The 18877-nt window shown below is 43.1% G+C and overlaps 2 protein-coding genes across 4 annotated transcripts in view; one reads left to right on the top strand and one right to left on the bottom strand.

Moving 5' to 3' along the window:
* Window positions 1-18877, bottom strand: part of LOC139160141 (putative uncharacterized protein ENSP00000383309) — a 115992-nt gene that overhangs the window by 39844 nt on the left and 57271 nt on the right. Inside the window, exons 2-4 of the mRNA XM_070737751.1 lie at window positions 8668-8974; window positions 7822-8576; window positions 7572-7735 (exon numbers count right to left, since the gene is read on the bottom strand). Of these exons, the coding sequence (XP_070593852.1) occupies window positions 7572-7735; window positions 7822-8576; window positions 8668-8974 (1226 nt within the window). The remainder of the gene's footprint in view (window positions 1-7571; window positions 7736-7821; window positions 8577-8667; window positions 8975-18877) is intronic.
* LRFN5 (leucine rich repeat and fibronectin type III domain containing 5) overlaps window positions 8035-18877 on the top strand; it is a 180368-nt gene continuing 169525 nt past the window's right edge. For 2 of the 3 annotated variants that reach the window (XM_070748634.1, XM_070748622.1), the window contains exon 1: window positions 8050-8778. The gene's annotated coding sequence lies outside the window, so the exon portion shown is untranslated. Of the gene's footprint in view, window positions 8779-18877 lie in introns of all 3 variants that reach the window. The other variant, XM_070748628.1, reaches the window with a different exon arrangement.

Consider the following 18877-nt stretch of genomic DNA (forward strand, 5'->3'; position numbering starts at 1 on the left):
AGCTTAGAACTACGACGCCTTAAACATGATCTAAGTATTGCCCACAAGATCATATGCTGCAATGTCCTGCGTATCAAAGATTACTTCAGCTTCAACCACAACAACACAAGAGCACACAACAGATTCAAGCTTAATATTAACTGCTCTCAACTTAACTGTAAAAAATACAACTTTAGTAATCGAGTTGTTGAAGCGTGGAACTCATTACCGGACTCCGTAGTATCATCCCCTAACCCCCAACACTTTACCCTTAGACTATCCATGGTTGACCTCTCCAGATTCCTAAGAGGTCAGTAAGGGGCGTACATAAGCACACTAGAATGCCTTCCATCCCCTGTCCTATAGTCTCTCCTATATCTCATGTATCTTCTCTACTATATCTCTATAAGTCTGCGGAGAGGGGCGGCATACAAATCTAAATAATAATAAATAAATAATAAAGGTTCATTGTATATTATTGTGTATTGGACAAAATAAATAAATAAAATAAATGGATACAGGTAGTCTTTGTCTTTTGACTACAATTGAGCCCAATATTTCTTTGCTACGTGAGACTGTTGTTAGGTGAATTTTGACCCATTTTACAACTTTACTTGCTGCTGTTAAGTTAGTAACACGGTTGTTAACCAAATCTGACTTCCACATTGACTTTGCTTGTCGGAAGGTTGCAAAATTGGATCACATGACCTCCAGGGACACCGCAACCATCATAAATGGGGATGCTGCAATGGTTGTGTGAAAAATTGTCATAAGTCACTCCCCCCCCAGTGCCATTGTAACTTTGAACAGTCAATAAATGAAGTGTTGTAAATTGAGGACTCCTTGTGCTCACAAATGAACAAGTCTTCTTTGTGGCATAGAATTTAAAAGTACCCTAACCCAGCTGATGCTCTCCAAATATGTTGCGGGTCTACCATGCCCATAAAAGAAGCTAGTGGATACCCAAGGTTGAACTGCAGAAAAAAACAATTGCTACCACCTGCCTTCCACTGAGAACCTGTATAGTGAATGAGTCAACAAGAGGGCAGTGAAAATATTTACTGACCCCTCGCATCCTGGACACAAACTGTTTCAACTCCTACCCTCAAAACATCGTTATAGAACACTGCACACCAAGACAACTAGACACAAGAACAGTTTTTCCCCAAATGCCATCACTCTGCTAAAAGACCTGACCTTGTGGAACAGGGACAGATTATCAGAAGAAAAGCTGCCCGTCTTCTGAGCTTTTCTTTCCTAATGAGTTTGCATGCATTATTTGCTTTTACATTGATTCTACTTAGAAACTTTTCTACGTAAGAACCTGGTCACGGAACGAATTAAGTTAAGTAGAGGTACCACTGTATTGTGAGAGGTGGTAGGATGGGAGGGTTTCTCCTGAAGTCTACCACCATTTCTACGGTTTTGAGTGTGTTCAGTTCCAGTTTGTTCTGGTCACAGCACGGGGCTAGTTGTTCAACCTCACGTCTGTATGCGGTTTCATCGTCATCTGCAAACTTCAGTAGTTTAACAGATGGATTGTTTGAGATGCAGTCATTGGTAGAGAGAGAAGTGGTGAGAGTACACAGCCTTGGGGGCGCCCTGTGCTAATTGTACAGGTATATGATTTTGCCTAGCTTCACCTGCTGCTTCCTGTCTGTTAGGAATTGGGAGTTTCTTTTGTTCAATGTGTCAAATGGGACTGTTGACAACTCTGCTACCAAATTAAAGACAAGAAGATTACTTTCCTATCACTGCACAGGGCATTTTCAGACAACCAGCTTTTTGGTTTGCCAACCTTTCTTAATAAAGTTGAAAACGCATCTAGGATTGATCTGGACTGGCTTAACTTTTTCAGGTCTATTTGAACCTTTTGTAAGCATGTTTAGGTTTATTTGTCTGTCAGTCCACAATGCTTGCAAGGAACTATCAGTCAATCAGTTTAAGCCCTTTCTACTTAATAGCTGAGCGTAGATAAATGTTAAGCACTCAAGACTTGCTTAACTGGCCTATAACTGGGTGTCTCAACTTACCGTCTTTGGTCTAGTCCTAAGTACATGTCCCTTTCCCTTTTCACAAAACTAGAATTGCTGGCATTTCTGCCTTTTTCTGCATTTGCCATGTCATTCTTCAAAAATGCCCTAGACTGGTAATTCTCCATTTTCGACTGCAAACCTCGGATTATGATCCCATGTAAGCAAGGGGAATCCCAAATTGTATAGCTAAGTCTGCAGATTTTCAGTCATCCAGGTCATGGATGTTCCAAAGGTGCTTTTCAGGATGCAATTGGACTTTTATTTTCTTTTAACAAGCTTTTTTCCTTGTTTTTTTTTCATTTACTATTATAGTTATCTCTTGCTTTGACTTGCTGAGCTTAGGATAATGCTCCCTTCTATTTTTTAAAATAAACTTTATTGATTTTTTCATTAAAAAAAACCAGAGACATATAAACATTTAAACATGTAGTAGGGGTTACAATTACCCCTCTCTTCTTAGAAGTTAATTTTAAATACAGAAAAAGAATATATTCTTAGTTCATTAAATCAATATATTAATCTAGATGAAAAGAAGAATTTTGTTTATATATTCTAATCAACATAAAATTGAATTAATCAAAAGAAAAAAAATTCTAAAGTCATTTCAATATATTCCTACATTTCTCATAACATTTTATTTTTATTTTTATCTATCCACTTATAAACTATATTCCAAATAATATAAAAATCAGATTCTTCTTGGTCATTCAGCCTTCTTGTCATCATATCCATCTCTGCACAATCCAAACTTTTTTTAACTACGTCTTCTTTTTGGGGGATACTTTCCCCCTTCCAATTTTGTGCTTAGACTATCCTGGCCACTGTTAAAATGTGTATAACTAAATAAAAAATATCTTTTTTTATATTTCTGCTTAGTTATGCCTAACAAATAAAATTCTGGGTTTTTTTCTATTTCTTGTAATGTAATATCGTTTAACATTTTTTCTATCATTTTCCAATATGTCTTGACTTTATTGCAGGTCCACCATTGATGATAGTAGGAACCTATTTCCTTTTTGCATTTCTAGCATTTTGGGGATGTGTTTGGAAACATTTTGGCAATTCTATTTGGTGGGAGATGCCACCTATAAAACATCTTAATTTGGTTTTCTTTAAAAGAAAACCAAATTAATGCTCCCTTGTAATAATGCTCTCCCTACAACCACTCTGCGAAGTATGATGAAGTAAAGATAGACTAGTTCAAAATCAGTGAATTTGTATGGCTGATAGTGTGTAATGTAGTAATCAACCATCCTACCATCTTAACCTGGCTGGTTCTGTGTAATGCTGGTTACTTTCTCACGTTCCCTGATGATTGAAGAGCGTGTGAAATGTGAATCATTTGGGGACCACCGATTTATTTCTGAGCCTAGCACAGGAAACTCAATACGTGTTTCAATTCTTCCCAGGCAGAATTCTGGGAGATGAAACCCACACATTTTAAAGCTGTCAAGATTGGTAAACACTGCAATATAGGTCATATTGTTTCCACTTTCTCATCTTTTGTATAAGATATATGTATCCTATTCTATTAATACCCCCCTTAGAACTCAGAAAACCTGTCAAAAGTATTTGGGTAAGAATAAAAAGATACAAAAGTGATACCATTGTGGGAGTTTATTACAGATTAACCAGGCGGCCAAAAGATATAGATGAAGTTTTCTTGACTCACATGACCAGAACTTGATAGTGATAATGGGGAATTTCAATTACCTTGATATCAAGCTAGAAATCTTGAGACAGGGTACAAATAAATCTTGCCTGTTTTTACTGACAACTTCATTTGTAAGAAGGTGAAAGAAAAGACAAGGGGTTCTGTTAGCCTGGACTTAATCATCAAGAGGAGTTGACTGAAGAAATGAGGATGACTGGCACCTTGGGGAAAAGTGATAGTGGCTTTTTATTTAGAAACATAGAAGACTGACGGCAGAAAAAGAACTCATGATCCATCTAGTCTGCCCTTATACTATTTTCTGTATTTTATCTTAGGATGGATATATGTTTATCCCAGGCATGTTTAAATTCAGTTACTGTGAATTTATCAACCACGTCTGCTGGAAGTTTGTTCTAAGGATCTACTACTCTTTCAGTAAAATAATATTTTCTCATGTTGCTTTTGATCTTTCCCCCAACTTCAGATTGTGTCCCCTTGTTCTTGTGTTCACTTTCCTATTAAAAATACTTCCCTCCTGGACTTTAATTAACCCTTTAACATATTTAAATGTTTCGATCATGTTCCCCCTTTTCCTTCTGTCCTCCAGACTATACAGATTGAGTTCATTAAGTCTTTCCTGATACGTTTTATGCTTAAGACCTTCCACCATTCTTGTAGCCCGTCTTTGGACCCGTTCAATTTTGTCAATATCCTTTTGTAGGTGAGGTCTCCAGAACTGAACACAGTATTCCAAATGTGGTCTCACCAGCACTCTATATAGCGGGATCATAATCTCCCTCTTCCTGCTTGTTATATCTCTAGCTATGCAGCCAAGCATCCTACTTGCTTTCCCTACCGCCTGACTGCACTGTTCACTAAATTATATTAATTTAGAGTATTTGGCTGCCCAACTCAGGGAGTGTGCCTCTGGGTGGTATTCAGGCAATCATCAACCCCCTAAAAAAGCAAGTAGCAATAAAAACCCACCCAATGTTATTCTCAGATGTGTGATATCCAGGAGAAGAAGCAACTAAGAAAAGCAGATCCTGAAGAATTCCAACAGACAGTAGACTGGACTTGGCTTCATTAGCTTCAAATCCTGGAGCAGAAAAACATTCCTGAAAGATGCAAAATCCTATGAAAGGAGATACTGAAGGCACAGTTACAAACAATCCTCACATAAAAGGAAATTGAGAGAAGTTAAATGGGGCACTGAATTTGTAAGATCTAAAAGCAGAGACACACACTCTCACACACTATTGGGGTACATTAACAAAAGTCTTAGACTCCAGATCGATAGGAGCTGCTAATTATTCTACTTTACTCTGCCCTTGTCAGAATCAAAGTTAAACCAATGTTAAAAATGTACAGTGACAAAGTATAGTAAATTCAAAGAAGTGCCACCATGACCAAGCCTCGGGAAGACCCACCTAGAGTCAGGGTATGTTTAACCTACCTGAAGGGAGAACGGATAGGAAATATTGTCCCAAAGGTGCTTTTTCAAGAGGCAACTGGACTTTCTGGTTTTGTTCAAAGATGCTTCACTTCTCATCCAAGAAGCTTTTTCAACTCTGTCTGCATGGTGGGGAAGAGAAGGAGCTGAAAAAGCTTTTTGGGTGAGAAGCAAAATGTCTTCAAAGAAAAAACCAGAAAGCCCAGTTGGCTCTTGAAAAAGCACCTTTGGGCCAACCATGGCCTGAATGACCTAGACTCCCCATAGGCAGATAGGAGATATGGTTGTGGTTTTTAAGACTTCAACATAGAAGAAGGAATAGATTTAATTCTTTATTGCAGCAAAATATAGAACCAGTGGATTAAAACTAAAAGCTGGACATAATGTGTTCTTTTCACTAGAAAGCTTCAAACAATAAAGGATGCTCTTCTACCAGAGAAGCCATTATGGATTCTGTACTGAGAAAAATAATTGCATTATGTGAACTCAAAGATGTCTTCTAGTTCTTTGACATTTTGATGTCAGATGCCTATGTGCAAACTTTTGGAGAGCCAAGATAGTGGCCATAGTAAATAGGACATGCCATTCTTTGTATAGGATCAGGATTTTTTGTTTCTCTTCTCTTGAATTAGGTTTTTCCGCAAGACTCTGAAGACCTATCTATGTCGCCAGGCATGGGGTAATTGATGCATCCCCTTCTGGCTAGTAAGATTTATGTGTGGTTATGATTGGGTAGTGTGACTGTTTTTAAATGATAATGGGTTTTTAGCTATAGTTTTAATTATTGGATTTGTACTGCATTGTTTATTGTTGTTGTGAGCTGCTCTGAGTCTTCGGAGAGGCGCGGCATACAAATTTAATAAATTATTATTATTATTATTATTATTATTATCATTATTATTATTTTCTCCCATGTTTATTAAAATGACATTAAGCCAATTAATTAAGCCATTACAGTTTATATTATTGTGCTATACATTGCTGTCAATTTTCAAAATTTGTTGTCACTGCAACCTCTAATAACAGGAACTGGGGATTTAGCTTACTCCTGGCACAGGCCTTTGTTTCTAGTTCTCCGATTGTCCTCAGTGGCCCAACTGTCTGAAGCTGACAGTGTAGTATTTATAGGCTTCTGTCTGACCATTGCAGAGCAACATGGAATTACAATTCTACTGAGGCAGCCAAAACTCATTTGCTTTTTGCAGAGATGTCAGCCTGACTCTTATTCAGTCAGGATCAACTCTACTTCCCAGAGATTACTCACATGGCCAACGGTGCCAACTAGACTATCATCTGCATTAGCAAAGCCAGCACAAAAATCCCCCCAAATGGGACAGGGTTGAATAAGAAGCTATTGATTTAATTGCAATGATGGCCTGTCCAGCCGGTGTGCAGGGATTTATAGTTCACGCTGGTGACCTCTAATCAATCTTCAACTCCTAAATGTTTCACAGACATCAGCACTAAAAGACCTGACCTTGTGGAACAGGGACAGATTATCAGAAGAAAAGCTGCCCGTCTCTCCTGCTAAAGAAGAGGATACTTTTAATTTCTTGCAGAGAAACTGGCAGCCACTTTGCCAGGTGGCTTAATCCACAAACTGGCCCCAAGAGAAGCCCACAATCCTGCCTTGTTGATTTTCCCCCACCCCCTTTCATTCTGTTTGCCTCTTCTGTTTTTGTTACTGCTATAATGAGGAACGCAATTGGCAAAGTGACCTTGGCGCTTTTATAGTGATTAAAGAGCCTTCAAAGTGTCTCAAGCTGGAAGGGACCACAAGAATCCCTTCCCACAAGAATCCTCTCTTTCATCAGGTGAATTTCCCAAGTAATGTTAAGCAGAAGGTAGCATTACTCTCCAGGATAGGTAATGCTTTTGTTACATCCTTATATGCAGCCTGAAAAGAGAAGTCGCTAGGCCGCCACCTGAGTTGTGCAGGAATGGATTTTTTTCAGCTGAGACCCCAGGTTCCTTCGCATCTTTTCTGAGTCTCCTGTCCATCAAACCAGAAGTCCCATCTCACTTGAGGCACCCAGAACTGCAAAACCAACAAAGGCACAGTCAAAGAAGTGTCATTTCGTTGTTTTTCCTCCCCTCCTTTCCCTTTGCTTATAAAACCGCCACCTTCTCAGTCCCTAGTTGAAGAAACGGCCCGGGAAATTGCCGGCCGACCCCGACAGGCGACCCCCAAGGTAGTTGCCGCCGCCGCCTTCACCGTCTTCACGGCACTTTCGCCCGCAGAAACTTGGCTTCCACTTGCCCGCTCCCCCCACCCCGAAAATGCTGGGCAGCTCGAACCCGCGGCACCCTTCCGCGCTTGGGAGCAGCAACCTTCTCCCGTCCTACGACTGAAGAAGAACGATTCCAGGCCAAAGAACGCTGAGGGGGCCTGACTCGCCAACAGCAGCAGCAGCAGCAGAGATGGCTATCCCCCACCCCCAGTCCAAACCAAGCAGGCCCGCTTTCCTCTCGTGGGTTCCCTTTCTCGAGCCCCAAGCGTCAAAGCGGCGGTCCCCGTTCGAAGCAGCCTCAAAGCGACCCGGCAAGTTGCAGGAACGCTCCGCCATGTTTCTTCTCGGGCTTGACGTGAGGCAAAGTTTCGCCTGAAGTGGCCTGGCAGAGACGGAAGAGGCGCGAAAAGGCCCGTTAGTTGCCACAATCACCCCCCCCCCCCAATTCCTTATCCCCCCCACACACACATCGGCGTCATTGGTGTCCGGGCGCCGCTTCGGCGCGTCCAGCTAAAGGCGCTTGTCGCCGAGTGGCGACGCGTCTGCCCGGCACGGGTGTTTTTATTCCAGGCCAGGCGGAGCGAGGGCCGGCCCAAACAGGCGGACGCTCCTCCGCCTTGCCCGCCCCTCGATATCCCGCCCTTCCCCGGCGGGCGGCGCTGGACGCTTCCAGTCTCCGCCACTCGAGCGCGCTTCTGACTGCGGAGGAGTCGCCGGCGCCGCCGCGGGAAAGCTTCATGCGGCAGCGAGGCGAGCGGCTTTCGGTCAGGCGGCGGCGGCGGCAGCCTCCTTTTCGGGCTTTTGCAACAGCGGCAGCCGCGCCGGGGATGGAGCTGGCTGCTGCTGCGGGCTGCGAAGCTCGGCCGAGGGGCGTCGGAGCAGCCCAGACACGGGCGGGGAGCGTCCGGGCTTCGCTGCGTTGCTGCCGCCGCCTTCGCCTTCGTTAAAAAAAGCAGCGCCTGGCCGAGGCTCCCGACTCCATCGCTCCTCCCGTTGCCGCTCGTGACGGCGATGTGAACGGCGGCAGCCGAGAGGGAGGCGGAGGCGCTCGAACTCCGATCGGCGGCCGCGGGAGAGAGCGGGGCGGCATCGCGTTCGGGTGGCGAGCGCGGCGGGATTGTGGATGCAACGGGGCGAGCGGAGAAACCACCACCGACGGGTGCGGGGCAAGGTCGCGCCCGGCTAGATTCCACTTCCCCTCCGCCGCCGCCCCCCCTCCGAAGCTTTCCATGGGGCGGACGACGCGGTTTGAGCGCTCGAACCGAGCCGGCCGCTTCGGGCCCGACCCGAACCTTGCTGACCGGCGCCTCTTACCTCTAGGATGCGGCGGCGGTTGCTGCTAAGCGAAGCACTGGAGCAGGGACGTGGAAGGCGGCCGTGGGAGAAGGAGCTCCCCGGGCGGTCGGATTCCCCGGGAGGCAGCAGGTAAAGTGCCCGGCGGCAGGTGCTTTGGGCTTTCTGCATTGCAGCCCCGCGCAGCTTGCCGGCGGGAGGGCCGGGCTGGGCTGGGCTGGGCTGGGGCGGCGGAGCCGGCGAGAGGCGCGGAAAGGCTCCGGGGAAGAAGGGGAAATCTTCCAAGGTGGCGTCGTGGTCGTCTTTTATTTTTTTGGCGCGATGGGAGCTGAGGTGAGGAACGAAGTGATTGAGGCGGTTTCCCACCCCAAGACGCGTCGAGGGAGGGGAGGGTGAGAAGGGGAGCGAGAGGCGCCTAGCGGCCCCCGCCAGGTGTGGCCGCTTCGTCTTAAGCGGTTTTTTCCCTCCCGGGCAGCCGGCAAGGAAGACGGGCGAGAAAAGTCTTGCCGGCCATCGCCGACATTAAATCGCATCTGCCCTGTTTATTGTTTGGCCCGGTAAAAAGAGGCGAAGGGAACCTTTTTTTGGGGGGGACAAGCCCCTCCCCGCCCCGTCTACACGGAGGGAGGTGGGGGCGTCAAAGACCCTCATCCTCTCTGTCCCCCCTCCCCCTTTAAACGGTTCTGGAGTTTTCTTGCTACTTCGGCTTTGGCAGACTGGGGGAGCTCCAGGGCCGGCTTTGGAGAGGATAATACGGTTGTGCCGGCGCGTTAGACGGGGAGTCCCCACGGAGGGCAAAGCGCATAAAACCCGCTTTTATTATTTTTGTTTTTTTTCAATCGCGCTCTCTCCCCCCTTGCCTCTAGCGTGCGCAAATCTGGGCCTGTGGGTGTATGTGTGTGTGTGGAATCAGTTTTGCGAGGGGTCGGAGGCTGCCGCTTTTGGGGGTTTTTCGGACTATTTCCCCCCGGGGTCACTTCGCCCCCCCCCCCCCTTTCGTGGAGGATGAGGAGAGCGCCAGCCTCGATTTCCTTGTTTGCCTGCGTGGATTTTTCTCCGCAGCTGGGATGGGTGTGGGTGTGTATATATGTGTGTATAGTGTTGGGTGAAGGGCGGCATAGAAATCGAATTAAAAATAAATAAATAAATAAATAAATACATAAATAAATACATACACACACACACACACACACACACACACACACACTTTATTGTCACTGTATGTATTGGAACAAACTTCCAGCAGACATGGATCTAAATCCACAGTAACTGAATTTAAACATTCCTGGGATAAACATATATCCATCCTAAGATAAAATATAGGAAATAGTATAAGGGCAGACTAGATGGACCATGAGGTCTTTTTCTGCCACCAATCTTCTATGTTTCTATGTATATACACAGTATACCCATGCTATGGAATTAGAATGATATCCAAAGACCAATCTCAACATACATAACATACAGTAATATACAGACCCTCGCTTTTGAATGGCTGCCCCCCTTGGCCCTTCAACTCTCACTGGGCTTGGTTAGCTCAGGCTTCCCCCCTCCCCCCTCCCACCCCAATGGCTTTGGAAAGCTTGCAGCACAAAGTTCTGGGGGGGGGGGCGTGCGGAGGGGACCAATTTGGATGAATTCGCCTTAGGAAAAGCTGAATATAAAGACCTGGCAGGGGAAGGCAAGGTCCAGCCCCCAGGTGGGAGAGAGCAGGAAGGAGGTATAGACTCCTGACCCAGGCAGGACATCTAAAAGGCCAAGAACCAAATTGGGAGGGAGAAGGAATTGGGGTGGCTCTGGAAGGATAATTCTGCCTTTCAGGGCTGGGAGAAAGAAGAGGGAAAATCCAGCAGGACGTTTCAGTCCCTTGAAGGTGGTTGATCTTTCAGCTCGGCCCACCTTTGAACAATATTTTTTACTGCAGCCCTGCATGTCCATCTGTGACCTAAAGTTATTTTTTAAAGAAAGTGCTTTTCTCCTGCTTTTTTCATAATATTCTAGGTTATGCTTCTAAAGTACTTTAGGATTTTCCTTGTGTAGGGAGTATTTTTTATTTATTTTTAAAATTATCCACTCACTTGGATTCTGGGCCTTTGTTATGTGCAGTGGGGGAAATGAAAGGGGCAGACGAGGCTGGGTGGGCAAGAGGGATTGTGGGGGAACTCCAGAGCTGAAGGCTGAGACAGTGATCTGCTTCCTTTGGAGAGGGCTGCTTTAATGGGATTGAGACATGGAAGGAAGCAGAGGGCAAGTTGGAGCTTTCTGCAAGCTTGGTGCTACTGTTGGTGACTTTGAACATTATGCTCTACTTTGAAAACAGCCTGCTCCATTCTAGTTCATCTTTGAGGAGAAGGTGCCAGTAGTGGGTTCTAAAACCTGTTACTACCGGTTTGCTCGCACACTCATGTGATGCCTCTGTACATGCGCAGAAGCATCCCAGGTAGGTGGGCGGAGCTACCGAGCCGAACAGGACAACCCACTGCTGGAAGGCGCATTGTTTGACCCTGTTTTCTTTCTGATATTTCTCGATTCAGCTCGTCCTATGTTAGGTACCTCCCTTTCCAAGATAGTTTATTTTATCTGTCCAGTTTTGGCATGGCTTTGCTAATGCAAATATAAAAATATAGCTTTGATCAGATTGGCTAGATAACAAAAGAGTTTGGTTCAATGGCTACCTCTGTCATAAACCGAATAAAATTTCTGTGAACCCTGGTTATGTCGCTTTTCCCTTGCAGAATTGTCATAAACATGCTGGCTTTCCTTATAAAGCTGCGTTGACTACAATTGATACAGTAGATGGTACATTTTACAGCTGTTTTTATTTGACGAGCTTCCAAATAGATGCAAAAGGGAAAAAAAAAATCTGTATAACCAAGGAAAACTTGAAAAGTGGAGTCTAGATGTTCATTTTTATAGATGAGACACAAGGCCGTTGTGACCTTTATAGATATAATAGCTCTCTTCTCTGAGGATCAATATTTATTCTGTTTGAGGGTTTGGTAACAGGGGTGTTTTTATAGGAACATCTTTGGGATGTGACCACAGTAGATAATTCTGCTCTGAAAGACATTAGCAGAGCTTTGTGATTAGAATGCCATGTTGAGCCTGAGCTCAGGATGCAGGGTTGGTCAGCGAACTGCACAACCTTGAGAATGGCACCGGTAGTCCTTGACTTATGACAGTTCATTTAGTGAAGTTAGAACAGCACTGAAAAAGCTGACTTATGTTTGTTTTTCACACTTATGACCCTTGCAACATCCCTAAGGTCACATGATCAAAATTCAGGTGCTTGGCAACTGCTTCATATTTATGACGGTTGCAGGCTCCCTGGGTCATGCAATCACCGTTTTTAAAACCCCTGACAAGCAAACTCAATGGGGAAGCCAGATTCACTTAACAAACATGTTGCTAACTTAACCACTGCAGCAATTCCCAGTGACCGATTAGGTCCCACAGAGTTGGCCTTCTCCAGGTCCCGCCAGCCAGCCAATGTCGCTTGGCAGGGCCTAGGGGAAGAGCCTTCTCTGTGGGTGCCCCGGCCCTCTGGAATCAGTTCCCCCTGGAGATTCGCACTGCCCCCACCCTCCTTGCCTTCCGTAAGAGTCTTAAGACTCACCTATGTCACCAGGCTTGGGGCAATTCGGTCTCAGCTCTCTGGCCAATGAAATGAGATATATGTTGTATGATTGAACTGGTATGATTGTTTTTAAATATTGGATTTTTAGATTATAATTTTAAATTTAATTAGATTTGCCATTGCACCGTATTGTTATATGCTGTGAGCCCCCCCGAGTCCTTGGAGAAAGGCGGCATTCAAATCAAATCAAATCAAATCAAATCAAATCAAATCAAATCAAATCAAATCAAATCAAATCAAATCAAATCAAATCAAATCAAATCAAATCAAATCAAATCAAATCAAATCAAATCAAATCAAATCAAATCAAATCAAATCAAATCAAATCAAATCAAATCAAATCAAATCAAATCAAATCAAATCAAATCAAATCAAATCAAATCAATAAACAATTCATTTAACAGTCATGGCAAGGAAGGTCATTAAATGGGGCAAATTTGCTTAAGAGATGTTTTACTTAGCAACAGACCTTTTAGGCCCAATTGTGGTCGTAAATTGGAGTTTAACTGTATTTTAAGGCTTCTCATTCAGCTGCATGGAAGGCCTTTGGATCAGATGTGACAGAAATGAGCAGGTTCCTGCAAGTCAGGTTTTTCAAGGTGACCCACCTCTGAATTGCTTGAATCACAAAGGAAAGAGTAAATGACCATTGCAAATCTGTCCTGGGTTTAATTGCTTGGAGATGTTTGGGGTGAAGACAGCTTATTGCATTTGTTTTTCAATTAATTGTTTGGAGATATTTGGGGTGAAGACAGTTTATTGCATTTGTTTTTCAATAAGGTCTGAAATTAACTACTAGTTCCTCCTGAAAATACTGCCGTTTTCCAAGGATACAGATATTGACTTTACTCCTGGATATGAGGATCTTATTCTTTTTAGAAAAGCATGGGAAAGGAATTGACTTCCAACAAGTGATTTATCTCAAAGTAGAATAAGGACTGGGTTTTTTTGCAGCTTGTGGTTCCTATGTCTTAGATGCCCTTGGATCTGAATTAGGTTACGTTTTCGATGGAAGCAACAGAATTTACAAGGTAGGGCTCGCCTCTTGCCTCTACAATTGCAATAGGCAGCCTAACTGTAAAAGCTTCAAATACAAGAACAAAAGGATTTAGGCAGGATGTGACAGAATGATGTGTGTGTGCTTGTGTGCATGCATAATTGAAAGTAGGCAATTTTCTAGACTTCTGATTTTCTCTCCTGCAATTTGAGTCACACATGAGCAATTGTAGTGCCCAATTTGATAGATTGGGAAGAGAAATGATACTCCACCAACACAGGGTTCTTTTTCCCCCCTGCACCCGTCTGACAAATACTAAGGGCAAGTTGATTTAAATTAAAACCTCACTAAGTGTAGCTTGGTTCCTTGGAAACATGTGACAGTCATGTTGGGTTTTTGAAGGCCAAGGTTTGCCAGTGTGACCTTGTGACATCTGTTTGTATGTCTGTCTATTTATTCTATCTATCTATCTATCTATCTATCTATCTATCTATCTATCTATCTACCTACCTACCTACCTACCTACCTACCTACCTACCTACCCACCCACCCACCCACCCATCCTTCCCCAACCACCCACTCTCCTACGTACGTATCTACCTACCTACCTTCACTCTTGGGATTTTCTGATTAGGTGTTGAACCCTAGCTTTTGCTAGGTGTTGTCACCTGCCACTTCAGCCTCTGAAAACCTCTACACCTTCAATCCTACATACACATCCTTGCTTTCCTGTATTAACAAGACTCTGCTGGAGATGGACATGGGAATTGGACAGAGATATTCAGGCATTGGATACTTTCCTCTTCAGAGTCTGCATTCCCCAGGAAGTGTTAGAGCAGTGATTTTCAATCTTTCTAATGCTGCAACCCCTTAATACAGTTCCCCATGTTGTGGTGACATCCAACCATAAGTCTAGCACCAATTCTCCCAAAGGAGCTTGCAGAAAAACAATTGTTACCAACCTTCCTTTTGTCGAGGACCTGTGTACTGCACGAGTCAAAAAGAGGGCACTGAAAATATTTACTGACCCCTCACATCCTGGACATAAACTGTTTCAACTCCTACCCTCAAAACATCACTACAGAGCTCTACAAAGCAAGACAACTAGACAGAAGAACAGTTTTTCCCCGAATGCCATCACTCTGCTAAACAAATATTTCCCGCAACACTGTCAAACTATTTACTAAGTTTGCACTACTATTAGTACAAGCTTTTCCCCATCATTCCTATCACCCATTTCCTCCCACTTATGACTGTATGACTTAATCTGTTGCTTGTCCTCAAGATTTTTATTAATATTGTTTCCCCATTGCTTATTTGACCCCTATGACAATCATTAAGTGTTGTAGCTCGTGATTCTTGACAAATGTATATTTTTCTTTTATGTACACTGAGAGAATATGCACCAAAGACAAATCCCTTGTGGGCAATCACACTTGGCCAATGAAGAATTTTATTCTATTCTATTTTCCCGTGGTGTTAGGCGGCCCTTTGAAACGGCCGTTCGACCCCCAAAGGGGTCCCAACCCCCAGGTTGAGAACCACTGTGCTAGATAATCTTGAGCCAATTCAAATCCCTGCCTGGTTTGCAAGCCTTCTTCTCTGTAGCCTTGGTTAAAATTAAATGCCTCGATTCCTATAACATGCTTAGTTCTAAGCCTGGCTTAAGAAAACATGGTTCCTCTGCTCACGTAACATGCTGTGACCAAAGAAATAAGCTGCATTATGAATGAATGTCACGGTCTGGCTTATCCTTGATGTTTGTAGGTTGTCTGGAATCTGTTATGAGAAGGGGTGTTATCTTTCAGAAGTGGGCCTATGCCTGGATGTGCTTTGTGTAAAATGCATTTCTCTGCCTCCGTGAGATACCTGATTTCCAAATCAAGAGCTTTTGCATACTGCCAAAGACCTGATTATCCAGGTCAGTCCACGGGTTAGAAATGGAATGCTGCTTCAATCCCCCACCCTCTTTTTTTTCTAACGCTTATTTCTAATCAGAAAATATTATTTATTTATTTATTTATCTATTTATTTATCTATCTATTTATTTGTTTGTTTATTTATTTATTTATTTATTATAGTAGGATGCTTGGCTGCATAGCTAGAGGTATAACAAGCAGGAAGAGGGAGATTATGATCCCGCTATATAGAGCGCTGGTGAGACCACATTTGGAATACTGTGTTCAGTTCTGGAGACCTCACCTACAAAAAGATATTGACAAAATTGAACGGGTCCAAAGACGGGCTACAAGAATGGTGGAAGGTCTTAAGCATAAAACGTATCAGGAAAGACTTAATGAACTCAATCTGTATAGTCTGGAGGACAGAAGGAAAAGGGGGGACATGATCGAAACATTTAAATATATTAAAGGGTTAAATAAGGTCCAGGAGGGAAGTGTTTTTAATAGGAAAGTGAACACAAGAACAAGGGGATACAATCTGAAGTTAGTTGGGGGAAAGATCAAAAGCAACATGAGAAAATATTATTTTACTGAAAGAGTAGTAGATCCTTGGAACAAACTTCCAGCAGACGTGGTAGATAAATCCACAGTAACTGAATTTAAACATGCCTGGGATAAACATACATCCATCCTAAGATGAAATACAGAAAATAGTATAGGGGCAGACTAGGTGGACCATGAGGTCTTTTTCTGCCGTCAGACTTCTATGTTTCTATGTTTCTATTAGATTTGTATGCCGCCCCTTTCCGTGGACTCGGGGCGGCTCACAACACAATAAAACAATTCATAACAAATATACCAGTTCATGAATTTATTAGTAGAAAGAATAATAAAAAAAACAACGCTAACTTCAAATGCAATATTGGGCAAATTGGACAGTTCTGAGATTAAACGTTATTTAGATTTTTCATCTGTAGCAGGAATGTGAGAAGGTTCACACACACCCTCCCACCCCATAATTTTCAGAAAAGAATGATGCTCTGAAAACAATTTCTGGGACGGAGTGGGGCGGGAAGCACAATACATTATTAGCTGGAAGGTTTCCTACATATTTTTGAGCCAAATCTACTTGGCATTCGTAGGAAGAATGTTTCAGGGAAATTCAACTGTGATGTTAGCAGGTGGAAATAGATAATGGTATGAAATGGGGAAAAAAATATCCCACAGTTTAAATCTGCACAGATTTTTGAAGGATTAAAATCTTGTCAGAAATACTTATAATCATGGGGTAACATGGTTGCTTGAAACCTGTCCAAAATGGACAGCGATGCAGCTGGCGAGACAGCTGGCACTAAGCCAACAGTTTCTTTTTTCTTTATTAATGAAAGCAGGGAAATCCTTGAGAGTAATTAAGAAAGAGCCTAGTGGGACCAAGCAGGTGTCCCATTTAATGGTGCTCTATTGGCTGACGGATCTCTGAGATGTGTGATATAGAAGGAGGCCTTTATACCAGGGACAAGCCATCGTTCATTCAAGAGAAAAGAGGTAGCTTCTGTATTTCACTGATGCTATCCTGAATTGATGGCAGTTCTGAAGCCGAGATAGTGGCTGGGGAGGATGCAGGTAATTCTTGCATAACAACCATTCGTTCAGTGATGGTTCAAAGTTGCAACAACATTGCTAAAAGGGACAGACGATTAGTCTTTCCACTTACCACTGTTGCAGCATCCCCACAAGTCCCATGATCAAAATTCAAGCGCTTGGCAACTGGCATGGATTTGCAATAGTTGCAGCGCCTCAGGTCACATGATCTCCATTTGCGACCTTCCGAGCCAACTTCCAAAAATCAAAGTCAATGGGGGAAACCAGATTCGCATACTGACCATATGACCATTTACAGTGGTACCTCTACCTAGGAGGAGGAAACAGGGCCTCCACCCTTCCTGTGGTTTCCCCAGGCACACACATTATTTGCTTTTACATTTGATTCCTATGGGAAAAATTGCTTCTTCTTACAAACTTTTCTACTTAAGAACCTGGTCACAGAACGAATTAAGTTTGTAAGTAGAGGTACCACTGTACTTTACAACTACAATGACTTGCTTAATGACCCTGGCCAGAAAAGGTTGTAAAATCAGGTACAACTCACTTAACAGCTGCCTTGCTTAACAATGGAAAATCTTCTCCCAAAGAGTCATAAGTTGGGGACTGTTTGTATCTCCACATTTTTGGCTTGCGTATAGATTTTCCTCGAGGTACCCATGTGTTGCTTATTGAATGAATGAATGAATGAATGAATGAATGAATGTATGTATGCATGTATGTATGTATGTATGTATGTATGTATATATGTATGTATAGACACAGACAGACAGACAGACAGACAGATAGATACATACATAGATGCATAGATAGATAGATTAGATAGATACATAGATACATAGATACATAGATACATAGATACATAGATACATAGATAGATACATAGATAGATAGATACATAGATAGATACATAGATAGATACATAGATACATAGATAGATACATACTTAGATAGATACATAGATAGATGAGGAGATGTGGAGATATACAGATTCCTCTCCCTCCCTACATCTATCCTTCTCTCTCTCTCTTACTCTTTCCTCTATCTATCTGTCTTGGTGGCTGAGAAAGTTACAGTTGAATATTTGAAGCACCAAGGATAAAAGAAGATTGGTCAAATGACCGGGACCACTTCATTCATATAGGCAATCACACGATAATATTTGGGATGTTTGCAACTGGTTTCCATTTATGGCCATTTTCAGTGACCTGTGGTCACAGGACCATGATTTTTGGTCTTTGATTCTGGTATTCTGTTTGGTCAAAAAAAATGCCCTTAGTTTGAAATGGGTTTGCTTAATGACTGTGGCATTTTCTTAATATAACTGCCATAAAAACGTTGCAAAGTTGGAAGGGGTCACATGGTGACCTACCTAGCAACTGCCATGACTTAGGACCATCATTCTAGGCTCCATTATAATTGTAACTATTTGTTACAATTATGTATACATAAGAGATGTGGTGGCGCAGTGGTTAGTATGCAGCATTGCAGGCTGACTCTGCCTACTGCCAGGAGTTCAATTTGATAGGTTCAAGGTTGACTCAGCCTTCCATCCTTCTGCGTTAGATAAAACGAGGACCCAGATTATTGGGGGCAATATGCTGACTGCAGTCCAGTCTCTTCCTGAAAGCCTCCAGCGATGAAGTTCACACAACCTCTTGAGGCAAGCTGTTCCATTGGTTGATTGTTCTCATTGTCAGAATTTTTTTTCTTATTTCTAGATTGAACTGCTCCTTCATTAGTTTCCATCCATTGTTCCTTATCTGGTCTTCAGTTGCTTCAGAAAATAGTTTGACCCACTCCTCTCCGTGACTCTGTAAATTGTTTAGGGAACGAGTAAAGCAATGTGAAGCAGTATATATAAATCTGTGCTATTGCTATTGCTACAATTATAAGATTGTATTATGATCCTGCTACCATTTCAGTACTTCCAGTCGCAACATCAACAGATGCAATTATGCCAGTTCAACAATGGCTGTCAAAGGTGGTGGTGGTGATGGGCTTTGAGGAGGATCAGCCAAAAGAGAAACAGAGTTTTGGTGCTACTAGGCTGGGGTGTCAAATTCATGGTGTGCAGACTGGACGTGTCGCATG

Source organism: Erythrolamprus reginae, chromosome 1 (assembly GCF_031021105.1).
Source record: "Erythrolamprus reginae isolate rEryReg1 chromosome 1, rEryReg1.hap1, whole genome shotgun sequence".
NCBI classification, from domain to species: Eukaryota; Metazoa; Chordata; class Lepidosauria; order Squamata; family Dipsadidae; genus Erythrolamprus; species Erythrolamprus reginae.